This window comes from Bacillus rossius, chromosome 1 (genome assembly GCF_032445375.1).
Source record: "Bacillus rossius redtenbacheri isolate Brsri chromosome 1, Brsri_v3, whole genome shotgun sequence".
NCBI lineage: Eukaryota > Metazoa > Arthropoda > Insecta > Phasmatodea > Bacillidae > Bacillus > Bacillus rossius.
The window spans coordinates 345,043,520-345,064,388 of NC_086330.1; the positions used below are offsets into that span (position 1 = coordinate 345,043,520).

The following is a 20,869-nucleotide window of genomic DNA, read 5'->3' on the forward strand; positions in this document are numbered from 1 at the left end:
TTTAAATGTTGCAAAATACGAAAAACAGGTATTCACTTCAAGTTTTTTAAAATATAATATACCAAACTATTTTGAAATTTTTGAGTATTAATAATGGTCTAACAAGGCGACGGGCCCGGGAATCTTAAAAGGTACACAATACTTGCTGTGCCCTGTGCCATAGAAGACACACTTCACAACCAAGCGCAAGCCACAATCCTTATCGGCTGCGAAAATTATTATAATTTTTATTCTAATTTTAACCTTGGGGGGGGGGGGGGAGGGGTTTAGGATTTCTCCGCCCCCTTCCTAATTGTAGGGAGGTTTCTCCAGAGCTTTAATATAATCTAGCCCATTGGCACCTTCTATTGGGACGCGTTCGAATTACGAGCGAAACACCTCAGTTCTTGATAAATGAGTTTGATCCTATGATAACGTATTTTAAAAATATTTGCGATTATTTTTTTTTGTGACTATCAAAGATTATAAAATGTATTCCACAATATTTATTTCTATCAAAATGATTTATGTTGCACATCGATTCGATTGATAACGTTCCCTGATGTACGCGGTCGGCTGTATGGGCAACATTCGGCGCGTTCTTGTACCGTAGTTTATCAACCCGGCCTTGCATTGCAGTCAAATGATGATGGTACATTTAACGTACCACGACTGCTTCGTCATGGTTTATGGTACACCGTACCACGATAGTGGCGCGTCCATCAACCTTGGCTTAATGCAGCGTTGTTCTGCGTCATCGCCTTTAGGGGGCAATGAATTTCTAGGTGCACGGTTGGGGCGGTGGGGTGAAGGGGTGAGCAGGAGGTTCCTGGAATCGATTACTCGATGGGGGTAACTGCCCTTCAGGCGTGTTCCTACAGCTGTTCACCCGCTTGCTGTGACGTCAGCTGGGCGTGTGGGACGCGCCGCGGATAACCTCGTTAGCGGTTTTGTTTCCGTTTGAAATTTTGTGGCTATTCACGTAATGAACGCATTTATTTTGATTAGAAACTTAAATGATTCCACCTGCGTTTTTTAAGCATGGAAATTTATTTCTATCAGTAATTCATTCGCTACGTTGAATGTTTCTACTCTCTCTCTCTCTCTCTCTCTCTCTCTCTCTATATATATATATATATATATATATATATATATATATATATAAGCAACGTGACAAATGTTGACTATACCTTAGTTACTCTTGTCAAGCTTTCAGTTTCACAAAGACTTCTTAAAATATTTTATGCATGATTATTTAAATTGAATTAACCATTCTTAAAATAAAAAAAATAAATAAAAAAAAAACTGTAAAAGAGACAGAAAATTTAAACACTAGGTCTCATTTTACGTTCCACACTGAAATCAGTACCTACCATTCTAAAGTTCTAAGAAAATATGTACCTATCATTCACAGGCAGTCTTCGTTTGACATTACGGAAAGACATGTGGTGTTAATAAACTGCGTAAAGTGAGGACTAAGATCAGTTTTTTTTCCCCCAGATTTTTCGCGCTGTTAAAAATAGTAATAATGCCACCCCCTCTTTCCCTTTTTAACACCTTTCCCACGATTTAAACATGTTTATGAACACACATCATTGAAATTTTCAATGTGTATAACAGAGAAGCCACAAGTGTTCGCTTGTGGAACCCCGTGTCGTCGTTGTGTTTGTTGTACAGATTATCTGTTTTGTATCCTAGTTGGGTTCGTCTACTTGTTGCTGCGTTGTTTGTCGAATTATATGTTCTTGTTGCATCTCTCTCGTCGTTGTCAGCGTCTGACTTATTCCTTTTACGAAATTGTATATTTTGTCTTTTCATTTTAATTTTTTTTATGTGTGTTTGTGTAGGCATATTCATCATTCTTGGGGTTTATCTATGACATACAACAATGGCGTATGTCCATCAAAATGGTTTACATCAATCTTCCAGACTGAAAGAATCATCCAAAGAACTTACCTTTCCCATGCATATTAAATTCGCAAGCCAGGATCGTTATTGTAGCATTAATGAACTTAGCTAGCTTAACATAAATTACACTAGGGACTTAAATTGCACTGGGGAATTTGTTTGCTAATTCATTGCACATTATGCCCGCCCATTATGGATGTCAGTGCCCCTTCTCCGTGCGACGCAACAGTCGTGAAGTTCGGGTAACTTTCCTCTGTTGATTAAAGGGGTGGTTGGTGTTGGGATGATAGCTGACGGGAAGGGGGGGAGGAGGGGAGAATCCCCGCGCGCATGCGCAACGTTCCACGGATTTCGGTTCGACGCCCGGCGCCCGCGTGAATCACTACCGCCAGTGAAACGTTGGAGGGGGGGGGTTTGAGAGGGGAAACACGGCGCTACCAACCGCAGCGCGACATTTTTACCGCGAGGTGTTGCCGGCGTCCGAGACTTGAATTGGCGCGCGGTTGTCTCGCGTGTTTTCTCTTCCACCTCCTCTTTTCCCCGAAGCCGACCAGACGCTCTTCTCGGCTCCGGAGGTTTTCGGGCTTGTTCGGGAATCTTCGGTCCGGACCGTGCGTGCGCGCGCGCGCGCTCGGGAGTGTTTCGTCACTCCCCGACGCGCGAGCCCGCGCCGATAGGTCATTGAACTAGGAAGGGCGTTCAGGAGAAGTGAGGAGAGAGAGAGAGAGCGGCTGGCAGCCGGCGAGGGGAGGGGGTGATAGGAGGAGGGGGCCGATGTAGGGGAGGGGGGGCACTGACTGAGCCCGGCTAGTGTCTCAGTCCCGCCGGGGCTAAAAGTGTCAGTTTGTGTCTTTAACCCACCGCGTGAACCTTTTTTTTTTCGGCGTCCGGTCCGAATTACCGGGAGTGTGTCCGCCGCGAGTGAGCGAGTCAGCCCGGAAGAGCGACTCTCACGCGCTTCCGCTGTCGATCATTCGTGTTTTAATTTTAAATCGATATTGTGGTGCGCGAAATTGTTATCGTTATTTTATTTTTTTATTTTTATTTTTTATTTTTTACGTTTCCGCAAGTCGAAACAGAAGTGAGGATGTTTGAGAAGTGTCAACTTGCGACAGCGCCTCCACGGGTGCCAACTTCGTGGACTTGTTCGTCGCATCATACGAGTTCGGTGCTCCTGAATATATATATTTTTCTTTCTTTACTCTGTTAAAAAAAATAAATTACTTCTTTACTTTTTTTTTTCCTGTGAATGTGTGTGTGTCTTCCGCAACTGTTATTTCGTTGTGCTGCGTACTTTTTTAATTTTGATACCCTCGCCTGGCGGTGTGCGTCGGTCGTGAATACTTTGTCTGCGACAGCAGTCCCGGGCAAATGATAAGCACGCAGTTGTTCTGTATCGTAGTTCTCGTTGGCACTTGCAGGAATACTTTCAGCATAGCTGCCGACGGCTAGCGGGAGACGTTGGATGTTGTAAGTGTATGTGCTGTTAGCTCGGCGGGGGGAGATCGCGCGCACACACACACACGCACAGGGGTCCGGGGCGCGTGTTGCTCGGGGGGAGGGGTGGGGCCGGGCGACTGAGTGTTGTCGGGGGCGGGAGCGCGCCGAGATGCTGGGGTGACGGAGGCGGGCGGAGGCAGCGGAGGCGGCGGAGGCCAGCATGCGGCGGCGGCCGCCCCCGGCCCGCCCATGGACGCGCTGGACGAGCTGCTGCAGGCGCACTCGTGGGCGGCGGCGGCGGCGGCGGCCGGCGGCGGCGGCTCTCAGATACACCAGCAGCAGCAGCAGCAGCAGCAGCAGCAGCACTTCGTAGCCGCCGCCGCCAAGCCGCCCCCGGCCGCGCTCGACGCCGCCTCGGCCGACAGCACCAGCCCGCCGCCGCCGGACGGGCTGCTGGGAGACAAGCGCTCCGCCAACTCCATCAGAGGTAACTCCCACCCCCACCCTCTCCCGCCGGTCACACCCCAACCCCGTTCTATGTACTGGCTTACTAACCACTACTGCTGAGCGGAGCATGTGTTGAACTATGCGCAGGAGCCTCTGCGAAATCCACGTATGCAGGGGCGCAAATGTATAGGATTAGCGGGGACCTGCGGATATTCACTTTTTTTGGGGAAGGGAGAGTTTTTTGCGCGTAGTTTTTAACCTACACGTGTCATTTTTTTCGTTAGGGTGCTGGTATGTTGTATACTGTCTATATACTGTAGGTTAAATAAGCAGAAAGCTTTAAAATGTACAGAAAGTTTCCCATAATCCATAGTTTTAACGTTTACGTTTATCAACTCCTTTTCACCAGAGTCACAATTTTTGCAAGCCCCTCAGCGAGGAGCTTCTTGGTTCCAGGGTCTACGCCCACGTCACCGTGGATCACTGATATCGTGCAATTTCAATTGACCAGAAGAACTAGAAGCTAAAAATGAACATACAAATATTGGAAACAGTGACAAATTAAATAGCGCCGTGAATATAAACACAAATTATGACGTGAGTTTTGGAGCTACATGTATAGTCAGCGCCGTCATGTTAGTGACGTCATCAATTATGGCATCGGGATCTATACTTCTCCCAAAATTTGAATGATGGGTTACCAGGACAGACGGCGGTGGCAGCTGCCAATGAACAAACAACAACCGACTTAATTGTATACATAAAATTTCATGGAATTATTAGTCCACGGATTGTGTGTCTGTTCTGAAGTTAAAGTCACTTCTGGTTAGCAATTTTTTTTTAGCGAAACAAACCGTACCTGTACGTAGTTGTTTTAAAAGCCGTAAAGGAAGTCGCTTGGAAGAGTCGTAAATATGCCACTATTTTAAAACAAAGATTGTAACAACGCATCATTAATTAGCAATTAACTTCATTATAAAAAAATAGCGAGGCTATGCAAATAGGAAGGTAGATGGGGGATCGTTCTCATTTTGACATACGTATAAAATTTAGTAAAGTTTAACATAGTATCAGGGAAATATCACAAATCTCGCATGACCCTGACTGTATGGGCGTAAATACTTGGGGAGGGGGGGGGGGGGAATGGGTCAGGGCGTAGTCCCTGGAATTAAGAAGCCCCTCACTGAGGGGGCCCACTTGCGCTTGTAAAATCCTGACTGTGAAACAGGGTGGGAAAACGTAAACGTCAAAACTATATTCGTGGAAAAACTTTCTGCATATTATAAAGGATTCTGCTTATAGCATCCATGTAGGCCAACATATAGGTAGTATAGGTATAACGTACGTACAATCACCCTATCCAGAGTTGACTTGTATCGGTTAAAACCCACGTGCAAAACTTTGCCAAATCCTACAGATTTGCGTCTGTGCCTGACTGCACTGAGTCAATGTCTTAGCCGGTGGTCGAACCTCGCAACTCTTCGCGCCGCGGGGGTCGGCTAGAGGTCTCCCGCACACGAGCAGTTAGAACTGACTTCGGACTCATCCGTCGGACCTAAACAGTCGCAACTGTAGTGTGTGTGTGCGAGGACGGTGGACTGATAGTCGCAACTGATGGGCACTGCTGCCGGTTATTACTTCGTAACTACTAGTGATTTAGACGTCCATTTACGGAATCAAGGCGTATTTATTTATTTTATGGAAGCAGAGAAACATGAAACACGTTCTGAATTATCGCACGATAAATATATTTATAGCTCATGTTATAAGAACTTCATCTTTTTTTTTAAGTACCTCAAATTAATATAAATCATGGAACTTATAAAACAGCTTTTTAAAATGTTAAGTTGTATGCAAACTTGTGTTTTTTTTCTTTTTCTTTTTTTTACAGCAATGAGTGTTAATTATTGGCGTGAACTTTATCACGTTTTTTTCATACGTGTAATTACTGCTGACTTTCCATCAAATCGGACTGTGAGATCGAAATCCCTAAGTACGAACTTTTCCGTGTTTGGGAACAGCGTCTCGCCAGTCCAAACTGTCGGTCCAAACAATTAGTCCATCAGCTGAGTGTCGTGTCAGACATCTTTGTTCATACTATTTATTTTTTGTAGTTGTTTTTTAATTGTTTTTTTAACTGAAAGTGCAACTACAACTGCAACATCCAAAGTTTCTTCCATATTCTACGATGAAAACGATAAATCCAACAGCAACAGCAACCACAAGACTGATCTTGTGTGGGGAAGGCTTCAGGCCGTTCCTAACTGGGAGCGGGACTGAATGTGTGTGTAGGGGCCTTAACCCTGCTGCTACTTCGAGCGGGAGTCGATTCCTCTACTTTGAACTCGGCGAAGAGCGAATGTTTATCTCAGCCTGATATTATGCCGCACGCCTTCCCTTTCATGATTTCGCACGGTTTCAAGGACGTAGTGTACTAAATTGTGCATCTATGATTTTCTAATCTTACCGATGATTAAAACTTAATAAATAATAAAACTACATGCGACTTATAGTTAAAACGTAGTTACATCACTTCAGTTAATGGTTTAGAGGAACTTAAATGTCAAATTATATTTTAATTCCAGCATGAATTGAAGCATTAACTGTTTGTCGTGAAAATCTGTATTTTTTTCAGTTATAATTTTAAAAAATCTGTACGATACCAGTGTCCACATATCAAAGTTAAATTCAAAACATCGTAAACCTCATAATTTCACGCCCGTTATTCATTCTACGATGGAATTATAATTTGGCATTTAGGTTTCTCAAAAAAAAAATGATGAACCATTTCATAAAAAAAACCTATATATCTGTAAAGAATTTATTTTTAATTTATTTAAAATAATTAGCAGAAACATGAATTAATAACAGCAAAATACATTTTGTGATACCACCTCCTTGAGGGTAGGGAAGTGGTAGTTGTTTGAAAGAGGGAGAAAACTATTTTGAGGTTTCCTGCAGATAGCCTCCAGTGGAAAATAGTAATCCGTGGTCGATTCACGCGCCTAGCAAATAAGGTACCTGTCACGGCGCGCTTTGTGACTTCTGCGTCAGCGCGAGAGCACTAAAGGCGACACTTGCATGCGCTTGAAACGTCTGGTCGCCTCTGCCGACAAGGAACCGAACTGGCGTGGAGGGCATTTCGTCGGAGACTCGCGCCTGTGACTTATTATTAAGTGGTGACCCTGTCTTTGCCATTAGATTGAGTAGTATTTAAGTAAGAACTGCAATGAACTCTTTGAAAACTTTTTTTAAGAGAGATGGCGAAATAATCCATTTCATATTTACGCCATAGCTGGTCTGGCATCTTCAAAAACCTCAAGAATGGACACCGAATACTCAAACAACGGAGAACAAGCTAGTATCGGCCTAGACAGTAAATATAATTCCGCGGAAGGAATTTAGTCAAAAGAAAAAAAAATGACAGCTCAGACAAGCGCAGCGAGGCATACATCGACGAGACTGTTGCGACAAGAACAGTAAATACAGGGAAACAACATTGGACAACACACCGACACTCAGACGAACTGAACAGGTGATCTGGACGACACAGTAACGACGGCAGTACGCATGAACACAGTAGGCTTTATGCTACCATAGAATTTCCGGAACTGACATACATATTTGCTCCCCGTTTATGAGGCAAACAAACACACTGATTCTGACTTTGTCTTTTAAAAATATAAATTTCTGAAACTTAATTGAATAAAATAATACTAGGACAATACCAAAGTGGTCATTTTTTTTGTTTTTGTTTTTTTCTATCTTCAACGTTAAGGAATTTTGAGAAGCTTTAAGCATATACTAAAGCTCCTGACTTCGCGGATACTATACAAGTAGTCATTAGTCACTCCAATATATGTCCTTCTTTGACTTTCACTAGCCAGCGATCAAAATATGTATATATATATACACACATATACATACATACGTATATACTGGTCTCTTGTCACAGAGTCGATTTCATAAAGTGCTTGCGAAAATCATCTCGAATAGAACTCTACTGTTCAGCCAGGATAGTATCACACAACCCTACTGCTATTTAGCTGCTAAAAAAAGATGCTTAGTGCAGACGAACTTCGTTGTAAACGTGAGTTCGTTAATTAAAACAAACTTTCGATTTGCTATGCTCTTTAATATTTTTTTTTTGTTCTGTCGGCCTCGTTTGAGACATCGGGGGTGACGTAATTTTAACTGTCTGGCATGACATTTATGTTGCAAATAGGACGGTTTCGTTGCAGCGATTCGGCATGGCTTTCTTCTTATTAACCGAGTCGCCGGGGACGGTTGTAATTAAACCGCGGCGTGCAAACAGTGTTCTTAACGGCACCGCGTCCACGTGATTGTTGGCGAGGGGGGGGGGGGGGGAAGCTGTCGACGACACGGCGACACAACGGTCTCACGACAGCTGTTAACTGTGCAACTAAACGGCAGTGTTGCAAACTGTGTGCAATGACGGAAGAAGAGGCGCTATGCGGGCTGCGCACCATAAAGGCGCTTCTCCCGACAAACTACTTACAACACCCAGAAGAAGAAAAGTTTTTGTAATTTTACAAACGTTTCCATTGGAAACCATTTTTCAAGGAATAGCTTGTAACACTATAAGAAATACATTTAACTTTGTACATCACACTGTTACGATAAATTTGCATAATATATTAAATACGTTTTTTCGTGTTAATATTGAGTGTTTCTTACGAAATTTGGTGCATAATCTTTTAAAAACATTATAATTAATGTTTCATCCAAGCTTCTTTTTATATTTTGTTTTATCATGCTTATCGAAAGATATTCAGGGAACGGTTTACAAATAAATTTAACTATTGGAGGTACATAAAGCATAAAATAATGTCCGGGTAAAACTCCAAATTGCGAACACTATTTTGTAGCGATGCATTTGTTTTCATGTACATGTACATATTTATAAATATCTGTAATTTTACATGAATATTTTTGTTCCTTTTACAAATAAAAATTACATTGTAGATTCCAGGTAGTTTGAGCATGCTTGAAGGAGCTGTGAATCACATTTATAATTGCCATGCGTAGGGATCTCAATATTGGCTGTCAGTATTTCTTGGCTATCAGGGTTCCAAAATATTGAGGCTGTTGGGTTTCCGAAAGAGTACCTATAGAAATTTATGCTAAAGCTATTTCGTTGTTTTAACTTTCTGATAAAGATAAATTCCATTAATGACAAAAAGTTTTTCCATTATTAATAGACGATATTATATACATTCTACAAATTTTGTAAAATAAGTAGTATTCATATAAAAGTAATGAAAAAAACTTTTTGTTTAGCTATTATGCCAGCTGTATAGAAATATTTATCACTTTTTTGGTTGCTTTCCAAATTGAGATATTTGAAATTGGCTTTGCAGTTCACCATTTCGTTGACATGCAGTGTCCTGTACTCCATGCCGAATTCTCAGACATGCAAAACCAATGGAGAGTAAATCGTTTAGCGAAAATACTTAAAAGCGTTTATTTTCCCGCACACAATGATGTCCGCTCAAGGGCTATTTTGTTTGCTGTATTTATAAGAGTTGTTATTTCTAATTATTTACTATAATCGTTGTGAACAATTAAGATGTCAGTCCAAACAAATTATTATATTTAATCAGTATTTTTTAATGAATATTCTAGGCAACCATTTACCAGTAAGTTTATCAGAAATCACGGAAGAATATTAAGCTGTCATAATAAGAGCTTCGATGATATTTCCCGACATGTAAGTGCTCTTGATCGTATATCAGATGAAGCTTGTATTTCACACTAATGACCTACGGATATCCAGGTATTTTATAAATGACCGCTCGCCCATCTAAAGCCAACACCTCGCCCTTGAAACGTCGGTCGGGCGGTAAAGAGTTTGCCAAGCAGTAGTCGGGGCACTTGGACTTTTGTAACCCCTGAGGTAGGGGGGGGGGGGTTGATGGCTGCACCCACCACCCACAATTCTCGCGAGACCATCCCGGAAACGGACCATCGTCTGTCGTTGCAGTGTTGCCAACTTAGCGAATCCATCCGCTGGTCGCGGAAAGAATTTTCTCCTTTAGCGGGCGGCAGTTTTTTTTTTTTTGGGAATTTTATTTCCTAACTTAATTAATTGGCAACCTGTTTCTTTTGAACTAAATACTTTATTATACCAGCTAAATACTTGAGTGAGTAGCACCTTTATTAACATTTTATTTTAGATTGAACCCGTACATTAGTGGAACGATTTACTTATACACATATTTTCTTTGGAAGGTCGAGTTTATATCTCCACTGCCAGCTATTGGTTGACCAGTCCACAGTCGTAGAGGGTAGTGTCCAAAAACAATTATTGTGAATCAATCATTAGGGACCGGAAAAATTCGCGAATTCAACACGCGATAAGGTAAAATTCAAATACATTTATACCGTTTTGCTGCTCATTAAATTGGCTAACAGTTCTCTGGGCCAGTGGGAAACTCTCAACCAAAGAAGCGTCGAATTACAGGCTACCCAGTTGAGAAGTCAAGCAATTCGGCAACCAACGAACGGGTGACATTTGCCCGAATAGGTCCAGGACTGTTCAGTCCATCCTAGAGGTCTTTGAAACCGCGAATGTTTTTAAGTCCCTAGCAATCATTAAGGGCATGCATATTTCGCGAAAAGATTCCGAGACTAGCTGAAAGTTAAAACACTGTAGCATCGTCTGCGTCTCGTGATTGGGTGAGTTCTTTCAGGTCAATATCGTTTGTTACAACACCAATCACATTGAGTCAGTGCGGAAGCAAACACGTCCTGAGGGGCTCGGTCAAATAAGGCCACGACTTCTCTCGCAGACGTCCCCCTTTCACAAGGAAGAAACCGCTGATGTATATCACTTGTTGTAGTCTTATTGCGTTCAGATTTATTCGCGAAAAATACCTGCCCCCTAGCAATCATTAGAGACTGGAAAAATTCGCGAGCTCAATGACCTTAAGGATAGACTCCATGATCCTCTGCCTACTTAGGCAAATGGCGTCTGTTAGTTGGGTGCTGAATTTTGAGGTGTCTCAAGTGGATACTTGTGTATTATCTTTGAAAGATTTGTGCAATGGGAGTGCATCACTTGATGTAGGCTTTTGGACATACGCCACTGCTTAGCACATGTATGTCTGCAGAAGAAAACTGAAAAAAAAAACACACACACACACAAATCAAGCAAAAATTGCTGTTGTCAGGAATTAACGCCACACAATATTCCACAACAGGAATATGGTCAACAAATAAGGAAAAAACAAAGAGAAATGGACTAACAGAACGAAAAAACCCCCACAAATGATGACAGCACAAAAATTCCGAACCCAAAAAAATTCAACACAACAGTTGAAACTAGACAAAAACACAGCAAAACGAAAAGACGAAACAAACACAATAGTCGCACCTGTGTTTCCGTACCATGTGCGTCTCTGCCTGAGGACGGGAGCAGATAGCAGTTCCCGAAACGTCGCTTGTTTCTGTTTTAGAAAACTGTTGTGTTTGTTTCGTCTTTTCGTTTGGTCGTGTTTTTGTCTCGTTTTGACTGTTGTGCTGAATTTTTTGGGTTCAATATTTTTTGTGCTGTCATAATTTGTGGGGGTTTTTTCGTTTCTCTTTTTGTTTTTTTGTTTTTTTGGAAAACTATTGTGTTTGTTTCGTCTTTTCGTTTTGCTGTGTTTTTTTTGTCTAGTTTCAACTGTTGTGTTGAATTTTTTTTTGGGTTCGGAATTTTTGTGCTGTCATCATTTGTGGGGGTTTTTTCGTTCTGTTAGTCCATTTTTCTTTGTTTTTTCCTTGTTTGTTGACCATATTCCTGTTGTGGAATATTGTGTGGCGTTAATTCCTGACAACAGAAATTTTTGCTTAATTTGTGTTTTTTGTCATTTGTGTTCTTTTTTTTTTTTTTTTTTTTTAGTTTTCTTCTGCAGACATACATGTGCTAAGCAATGGCGTATTTCCAAAAGCCTACATCAAGTGGGTAACTTGTGATTGGATACTTCTTTGACTGACGGTCTCTAATTGGCCAAGAGTCCTACATATTAATAGTGAACCAATAGCAGAAGCAGCATAATGGTATGATTATTAAAATTTAACATATCACGAAATTAATCCGCGAATTTTTTCCGGTCTCTAGCAATAATCAAAGCATTGTCAAGGTATATGTTTGTGCAGTCCAACCGGTGGCCAAATGAACCAGCAGTATTTCCGGGTGTGTAGTTACGGCGGAGTGTACGGCGGATGCCGTAACCACGTCGAGCGGGTGTGTTCCAACAGTTGGCGCGGCAGTCGCCGCACGTCGGGGCGGGGAGAGTTGTTCCCGGAATGATTGTAACAGCCTGCGCGCATTGTGCCCCTGCGCCGCCCGCGCCGAATGACAATCAGACGAAACAGCGAAACGGCGGACGGCGCTACGTGGCCGTCTTCCGGAACGAGCGGCGCCGTCCGAAGCCGCGGACTGCCTCGGTCCGTCAGGCCTGGCGCGCGCCGAACCAGACACGCGAAGCCTCGCGGCAGCTCGACGGATCCGCACGTGACTTGGAAGGTCACCATTTATAAAAAAAAGTCATAACTTAGAATACTTGACAAAAAAATCCACGTAACTTAGAACCGTCACAAATCTGAACGATAATAACTTAGAAACACACAACTTGGAACTGTCACAACTCAGAAACACGTAACTTGTAAACAAAACAACGCGAAACCACACAACTTAGAAAAGTAATATCTTAGAAAGCCATAAGAAAATTATACCTTGTGTGTTTCCAGGTTATTTTCATCACCTCGAAGCTCAACGCCTTCTTCTCGCGACAGTTGCAACATAGTTATTTTTCTTGAGTTATTTCTTTCAGCATTCCTGAAATAAAATTTTCCGTGACATAGTGTTTGCAGTATTACTGGGTTCGGATTCTTGCTCGGGCATTTATTCTGTGTGTTGTCCCAGTACCACCAATAGTTAGACCATTCCCTGAATAGCTTTCCAGTAGTAATTGTGTGTGTTTATAAGTACAGTAAAAAATTGAATTGTTGACTATTCCATTGTCTTTTCCATGGTTTAAAAAATTATGCTTGAATGAAATATTAATTGAAATATAAAATCATGCGCCAAATTTCGTAATAAATTCTTAATATCTCGAAAAATGTATTTCATATGTTCAGAAATAACCTTAGCCATGTGTTTTACAAAGTTACAATATCTTTCTTGTAGCATTGTAAACTATATCTTGGCAACTGGTTTCCAGCGGAATCTTTTGTAAAATTACAGAAATTTTTTTTTCTGTGTATAATCTTTGTCGTTTAACTTGTCTCAAATTGGATAAGTCTAAAAAAAAGTTTAAATTATGTACGTATTGTTCTGTAAACAGTTATTGTGTCTGTGCTTGCTTTGCAAGTGATAGTTGGGTAAAATGGGTACCACTGGTAACTTAACTAACTTTGAGACCAGTATCTCAGCCACACCTGCCCCAGCGCAGCGCCACACGCTGTTATCCCCCCGTCTGTTCCCCTCGCACCGCGAGCCGCAGGAAGCAGGAAGCTCCAGGCGCTGATTGCTTGCGCGGGTCCGGGGAGTGTAACCACGACCAATCAGCGGCGAGTTATACCTCCCCTCACTCCCCTCTTTCCACCGGCAAGCCATCGCCTCTGCCTGAGCGTCAGGGCTGGGTCTTTCCAACACTTTTATTTGACGGACTTTCCTTTACATTTATAACTGTGTTCTTACAAGATATTCCTTTGGAAACCAGTTTCCAAGAAACAGTTTGTAGTACCACAAGAAAGATTTTGTAATTTTGTAAAACACATGGCTATGATTATTTTTGCACGTATTAAATACGTTATTCGAGATAATACCGAGTATTTCTTACAAAAATTGACGCAAATTTTTGTATTTTATTTGATGTTTCATTCAAGCATAATATTTTTTTAAAAAAAATTGAAAAGGTGATCGAGTGTTCAAAAATTTGATAGTATTTTGTTATATTCTTCTTATTTTGTGCTCAGTTAATACTGGAAAGCGAACAGGAAACGGCTTATAAATAACTTCAACTATTAACACAAAGCATATATGCCCGAGTAAGAAACATAACACTGTTTTATAGAAATGCAGTTGCTTTTATGGGAATAAACAAATCTCATGATGTTTGTAATTTTACACAAATATATCTGTTCCATTCACAAAAAAAAAAAGTATAGCGCTCTTGTATATTTTGTATTCTAAACTATTATTAACATTTATTTACTAACAATTATATAATAGCTATCAAAATTCATGCAAATGTTCATAATTATGATCACTTTCATTACATTTACAGCCTGAAAATAAGTTTCGGTAAATATCTGGAGAAATAAATTTGTGACCCAACAACAAATGCAAAAGAGCTCTTAATTAATAGCAATGACAATAAAATATAATCACAAACTCCACGTGTGAGTCTGTGCCTTAAGGAGGACACCTTAAAAGCGAAACAGAAAGGTGACATCTCGAATACAACGGTTCGTTGGCCATAAAAAAATTATATATTTTTTTTTCGTTTGTAATGGAACATTTTGACGTATTTGAGGCTTAGTTACATGTATGAAGTCGACAATTATTGGCTGCGACCCATTAATTTCATTTAGGGTTTCAAAAATTACTACTGACGAATTAACGTTTTTAAAAGTTTCTAGTTTCACAGCCTAAGAAAATTCGTTAAAGCGTACTCTCGGCCTTAACAAAGGAAGATCTTTCCCGGCAATGAACTTTACAAGCTTGCCAATACATAAAAAACTGATGATAATATGTGTCAGTGTACTCTAATGGTCGGTAATTCTCCTAAAAATAGCTATAATGGAAGTTCCTAACGAATACGTTGTATAGGTAATTTAACATTTGCCAAAGCAGTTATAGGAGAGGCTTCATATATTCGTATAAATATATCGTAGAGCAGTTTTATGCTACGCCCATGCATGGACGTGGCGAGTTTCGGAACCCTTGTTTCGCAAATTATGCACTGACGAGGTTGCGGTATCGGGCATCGGGGCCGCGACTCGTCCACTAACTAAGTGCGAGGCTGTCTGCGAGCTTTTGAACTCCCGGTTAGCGAACCCGGAAGTCTGGCAAGTCTCGCGCGGTGACACGGAAAGAGGACGTCGTTCTTTCTTTAACTCTCATCAACTCGGAATCAACTTCCGACTTTTAAGTTTTTTTTAATTTTATGCAGAACTTTTGAAATTAAAAAAAAAAAAATTGCGGGCCAGTATTTCGGTACTTGTCAGAGACGTGTAACATCTAACCTCGGTGTTGAGCAAATTCATGGTTTTCTCATGTTGAAAATATACTTATAATACGAAACTCGGTCACGAAATTTAACGTTGAATTCCTTAAGATAATGCCGAGCATGATAAATACGCAAATTATGTTTTCAACTACATTTCTGGACGCGAATCGCACGTAGTTTCCGCACGCGCCGCTAGAATTCGCTGCCGGAGGTTACGTTGACTATCGAATTATTCCATTTGCAGAGCGATATTTGAACTATAGGATAGCTAATGAAACGGCTCCGATAAAAGCTAAAAAGACTTGAAAAAATACTAAACCCCAGTTTTGGACCTGATTTTAAACTATGAAAATGTTAAAAATATTCCCATCTTGTTTAAATTCACTAAAATGTTAATACTATAAAGTTTCCCTTAGGCTTTGTGAAATTTTATTCGCTCCATCCGCCACAGATGGCAGCGCCGTGGTTACACATTTCCGTCCCATGCGAATTCCGTTCCATTCACGAAATTACTCCTACTAGATATCGTACACATGAAAAAAAAATGTTTTAAGATCTTTGTTAAGTTTACTTTTATATGAATAGACGTTTGCTATTGAACATTATCATCTTATTTTTTTCTTTCATGGACTAATACATTTTCTGAAGTACTCTTTATTAATATCTGATCAATATTACGTACTTAACGTAGACAATTTATTACATTGGCGAACTGTTAAGCAATACATAATAAACCAAGATAATGCCACTATAGTTCATTTCAAAGTATTAGAACAGTTTTAAATGCCAAAAACATGTTTAAGTATGGAACAGCTTGCCCTTATCATTCTGTCAGTTCAAACCGATACGAATTTTTATATTGCCTTTTGTGCAGTCTCGACGCTTGGCCGAACGCAGAATCCTACTGTAGTCAGAGGAAGCCTGCAGTTCACAGGGTTGAGAGCCACAATCCGACAGTTCCGAAGTTTTTCTAAGTTTGCCGATCGCTTGCGAAACAAGCTTTATTGCAAGGATTTATACATTTTACGGTCTTAGAGTATTTTTAATAACGCTAACTTAACTTAACCAACATTTCATTTTAGTTATGATAACCTAACATAACTGCCCCGCCGGAGGGTGGGGGAATAAAGAAATATTATTTAATACACTGACCTAACCCAACCAAACCTTTTACTTCGGTGAACTTCGGAACTGTTCAGGTTGGGGTTGTGGCTTTCATCCCTGTGAACTGTAGGCTATCCACCCAGCCGGGAGCCCCGACAAGTCAGGCAACATCACAAGCACACTCGATTCAAAGAATTAAAATATGCTCTAACTGAGTAAGCACGAGGCAGGTCGTAACCTGTCAGCGAGGTGACGTCACGCGAACGCAACGCCTCGAGTGACAAGAAGTAGATTGTAGGGGACCGTTTCTTAAAGGTTTGAGTGCTGTTGGTAACATTCTTCCAGAAGCTAAGCTCTTATGAATCACAAGTTGTCACGAACAGGCGTTTCACATACATTTTTTATAAAGTTGTCACTAACAAGTAAAATTTTCAATTGTGTATGTAAGATAAATGTAGTTGATAGACTTAAAAAAAAAAAAAAAAACAATATTTGGCAAAATAAAACTCTACATTTTAAACTAATTAACTATCAAGATTTGACAATATAGACTAATTTAATTAATGTACTGGTATTTTTTGTTGCTACATTAATTTGTTTATAATTCTACTTCATCTGTATTTTTTTATCATTTAAATTCAATCTTTAGGGAAAAAACTAGATCACAGCATCTTTCTATAAAAATGATTAGTAATCTTATAAATATTACCTATCTGTATCTTGATGTAGGTAGATAATTAGTAGTAAACAACAAGTGTAATTTACAAGTTCTGAAGCTACGATGGTCAATAACTCATGTTTGTTTTAGATTCCTACAAGTAAATCACGTATAAACTTGTGAAAATTTCACGTTTCATAATAAATTTACAAATTCTCTTTGTGAAACATTATGTAACTGGATAATTTCGCAAAGTGTATAAATTTTTTTACTTTGGCAGTTACAAACATGTACTTTTGTAAAACAAATGGGCCATATATATTGCTTGCAGCCGCTATTGTCCAGCTGATAGTCTGCGGTATGGCTTAAATGTAGTACTGGTGCTTGCGTTGTGGAAAAAGTTCTAAAGGACTGTTTTTTATGGGGGAGACTCTGATTAGCGACGATTCACTCGTATTAACCATCAGGTGTGGTCAAGCACCAGTTCCGCATGTTTTTGGGTCTTGCTGTTCGGGGGTGGCGGGGGTAGAAAGTGACTTTAAGTACGTCACAGCATGACAACTACTAAGGTCGTAAAGAAATACTAAGGTCTCGAAGGTAAATAATCATTTTGTCTGGGCTCCCATTTATTAATGAACAAGTTTTAAAACATTTTGCAGTTATATATATAATATATATAATATATATAAACACTTTATTTGCCATACATTCAGGGTAAAATCACGCATTAAAGTTTTCTCGAATATTGACCGGACACCTATGGTTCCTGGAATTTCCGGCAGTTTTGCCCCTATTTCCTTCCCCTCCCCCACCCGTCTCAAACACAAACACACGCCTCTTGACATTTCCTAGTCCGTTCGTCCTCCGTCAGTTGGTCACGTGACCTCTATCCGCTCGTCCGTCAAAAGCTTGGCAAGCTCTAACCAACCTTCGACGGACGGCCTGATGCACTATATCTATGGTTTTTGCCGCGGCAGTCAATTGTTGCCAGAACGCAGGCCTGTGTCTTTCAGATATTTCGTGTAATACAATTGCTGTCCTTAAAACTCACGTTCAGAGACAATAAAACAATCTAATCAACACTCTGAATTTTTCAGAGAAAATGCTAATATAATGTGCATAAAAACATGGATTGTTGGCAACACTTATACGGGAAAATATTCTGACGGGATAATATCAAGTTGTAGAGCGCTTGGCGTTGACGGACGAAAGAGCGACGGACGGAGGTGACGGCCTGTTGTAATCCATGATTTCTAGCGCGGCTGGGTTGCACTAGCTTCTTGGCTAGACGAGTCCGGGGACGCACCACAACGCCGAAATACCACAACTCCGAAATGCCAAATTGACCACAACGCCGACAGCTAGAAAACTGCTGTGTACTACAATGCCGAAACACACTAACGCCGAAAAATGTCATTGCAGGACTGCCACAAAGGTTAGGTTAGACTAGGTTTGGTTAGACTAGGTTAGGTTGGACTAGGTTATGTTAGACTATGTTAGGTTAGACTAGTTTAGGTTGGACTAGGTTATGTTAGACTAGGTTAGGTTAGACTAGGTTAGGATAGGCTAGGTTAAGTTAGGTTAGGTTATATTACGCTAGGTTAGGTTAGGTTAGGTAAGGTTAGGTTTGATTGTGGTATTTAGACGTTAATGTACATTTAAGAAACACACACAAATTCATTCAGTTGTTATTTCGGCGTTGTGGTACACAGCAGTTTTCTAGCTGTCGGCTTTGTGGTCAACTTTGACATTCAGCATTATGGTATTTCGGCGTTGTGGTAACTACCCGACGAATCCATCCGATGGAACCGCGCGCGGGGCAGGAGCTAGTCTCCCCCCCCCCTCCCCGGACCCTAGGTGCGACGCACGCAAATGCGCGGATAGAGAAATTCCGCACGCTCAGATAAAGATTCCTTTGTTCTCCTCCGCTCCTCCTGCCCGGGAGGAACATGACTAACAGCCGTGAGTTGCACATTTGCGAGACGTCTTGTCTTGCCCCACCCCGCTGCCCCCGCAGAGGTTACTAACACCTGGCCATCGATTACACGGAGTACGAGCCGTGCGGAAAACATCGGGCCCCCAGCGCCCTGCCTTCTGGGTCATCTCGCGCGAGCAGTGGCGGTTACAGAAAAGTATTTCGGGGAGGGGATAAAAAAAAATTTTGTAATGAAAAAAAAATCACGCATACACAGAAAATAAAACAAACAAGTTTCTGTACTTTTACAAAATATTCCTTTGGAAACCAGTTGCCAAGAAATAGTTTCTAATACTACAAGCAAGATTTTGTAACTTTGTACAACTCATGGCTATCATTTTTTTTTTCATAAATGAAATACGAGATAATACTGAGTATTTCTTAAAAAAAAAAAATTGGGCATAATTTTATTCAAGCATAATTTTTTTTTAATATTATGGTAAAAATAATCGAACATTTAATTATTTTATTTTACTGTGCTTATTATGTGCGCGAATCCTAACCCGGTATTATTGCGAACACTATTTTGTTGTGATACAGGTGTTTTTCACGTAAAAGTTCAAGTTTACAAACATCTGAAATTTTACGTGAATATTCCTTTTCCATTTACAAAAAAAAAAAAAAAATACCGCGCGACGCAAAACCTATCAACCAAGCAAACAAAGAGTCTGGCCGTGGCGAGCCCGTCGTCAGCGGAGACGTAGTTTAAAAAAAAAAATTAAATAAAATAAAAACAAAGTGGCGTCGCTGGCGGCGTCTCTGTTTAGCCGCGAGGACGGCATCGATCTGCGTCGGGAAAGCGTCCCCCCCCCCCCCCCCCACCACGGTCCGAGAACCAGGAAGGAGGCTCGTGGTTCGCGGACGACGTCACGTGGAGGGAGAGGGGGGCAGGGGGAGAGGCGCCGCCGTGCAAACAAGCGATAATGGCCCGCGCCGACGTTGAGGGGGGAGGGGAGGTGGAAGCGGAGAAAGAAAGGAAAAGTTGGGGGGGGGGGGGGGAGAGGGGCAGATAAGGGAATGAGTCTCGATGTTTTGGCGTGCGGTTGATTGAGCGGCGATAGCTGCGCCCACGCTACCGAGGCGGCGGCGGCCGCTACTAAACATGTTTGCACACCCTCCCCTCCTTCTCTGTCGCGGGGTTAACGTCCTCGCGGACCTAGGGCTGCCGGTTCGAGTCCCATCGCCAGCTCCGACTCGGCTTTTTAGAAAGGCACCGGCACTTGGCAGGGTGAAATATGAAATACACTGTTGATTCTAGAATGGCGCGAAGTCCAAGCCCTGCACGCACTGCAAAAGAATACATTATACACAGAAAAACATTTTTTTTCTTTACTTATACAGCACATGGCTATGGTTATTTTTTTTTACATATGATAAATACGTTTTTTTTTTCTCGAGATAATACTGGTAAATATAATAGTTTGACTGTACTTTTTTATCGTGCTTATTAATGTGCGAAGTTAATACTGGAAAGCTATTCAGGAATAGCTTTAGCTGTTGGAAATACTGGACATATGCCCGGGTAAGATTCCAAACACAGTATTATTGAAAATACTATTGTGTAGTGATACAGTTGCTTTCATGTTCACGTACATATTTACGAATATCTGTAAGTTGACATAGGTATTTCATTTACAAAAATAATCGCAGTGTTGCGAACAGTAAATGTATTTCCTGTACGTACATCTATGGTATTTCTTCTATATTTGTTTAGGAAAAAAATTCAATGCTTGTTTTTTGATTTTTGATAATGATTATTTCTCATGTTTTTGTTTTTAGTGGCGACTTGCTAACAGTTGGTTCAGTTTAAATCCTCGTTGTGGACGAGACTTTTAACGCAGAAATAAATTATCTAATTAATTACGCCAGTTTTATATATTGGGAACGTCCGACACATTTGGTCGAACTGCTTCCGCAGAGATCAGAAGCAATGTTCCCGAGTCTCATTCTTTTTTCTTCTTCTGTCAATAATTTTTAGGATTGCACTCATGATAGTGTTCTAGCCCCGACATCAACCACGCCTATTTATCCACTTCAGCCCACAGTAACACGTTACATTTAACTCCTTTACTATAGCGTATATCATCCTTAGATTGCAGAGCACATTTAAACGGG

The 20,869-nt window shown here is 41.0% G+C and overlaps 1 protein-coding gene across 2 annotated transcripts in view; it reads left to right on the forward strand.

The window, feature by feature from the left end:
- Positions 1-20,869, forward strand: part of LOC134528159 (probable nuclear hormone receptor HR3) — a 428,545-nt gene that overhangs the window by 337,602 nt on the left and 70,074 nt on the right. Inside the window, exon 1 of one of the 2 annotated variants that reach the window (XM_063361508.1) lies at positions 2,744-3,050. The exons of the other annotated variant lie outside the window; for it this stretch is intronic. Within the exon in view, the coding sequence (XP_063217578.1) occupies positions 2,975-3,050 (76 nt within the window). The 5' untranslated portion in view covers positions 2,744-2,974. Of the gene's footprint in view, positions 1-2,743; positions 3,051-20,869 lie in introns of those variants that run through there. 2 annotated transcript variants of the gene reach the window in all.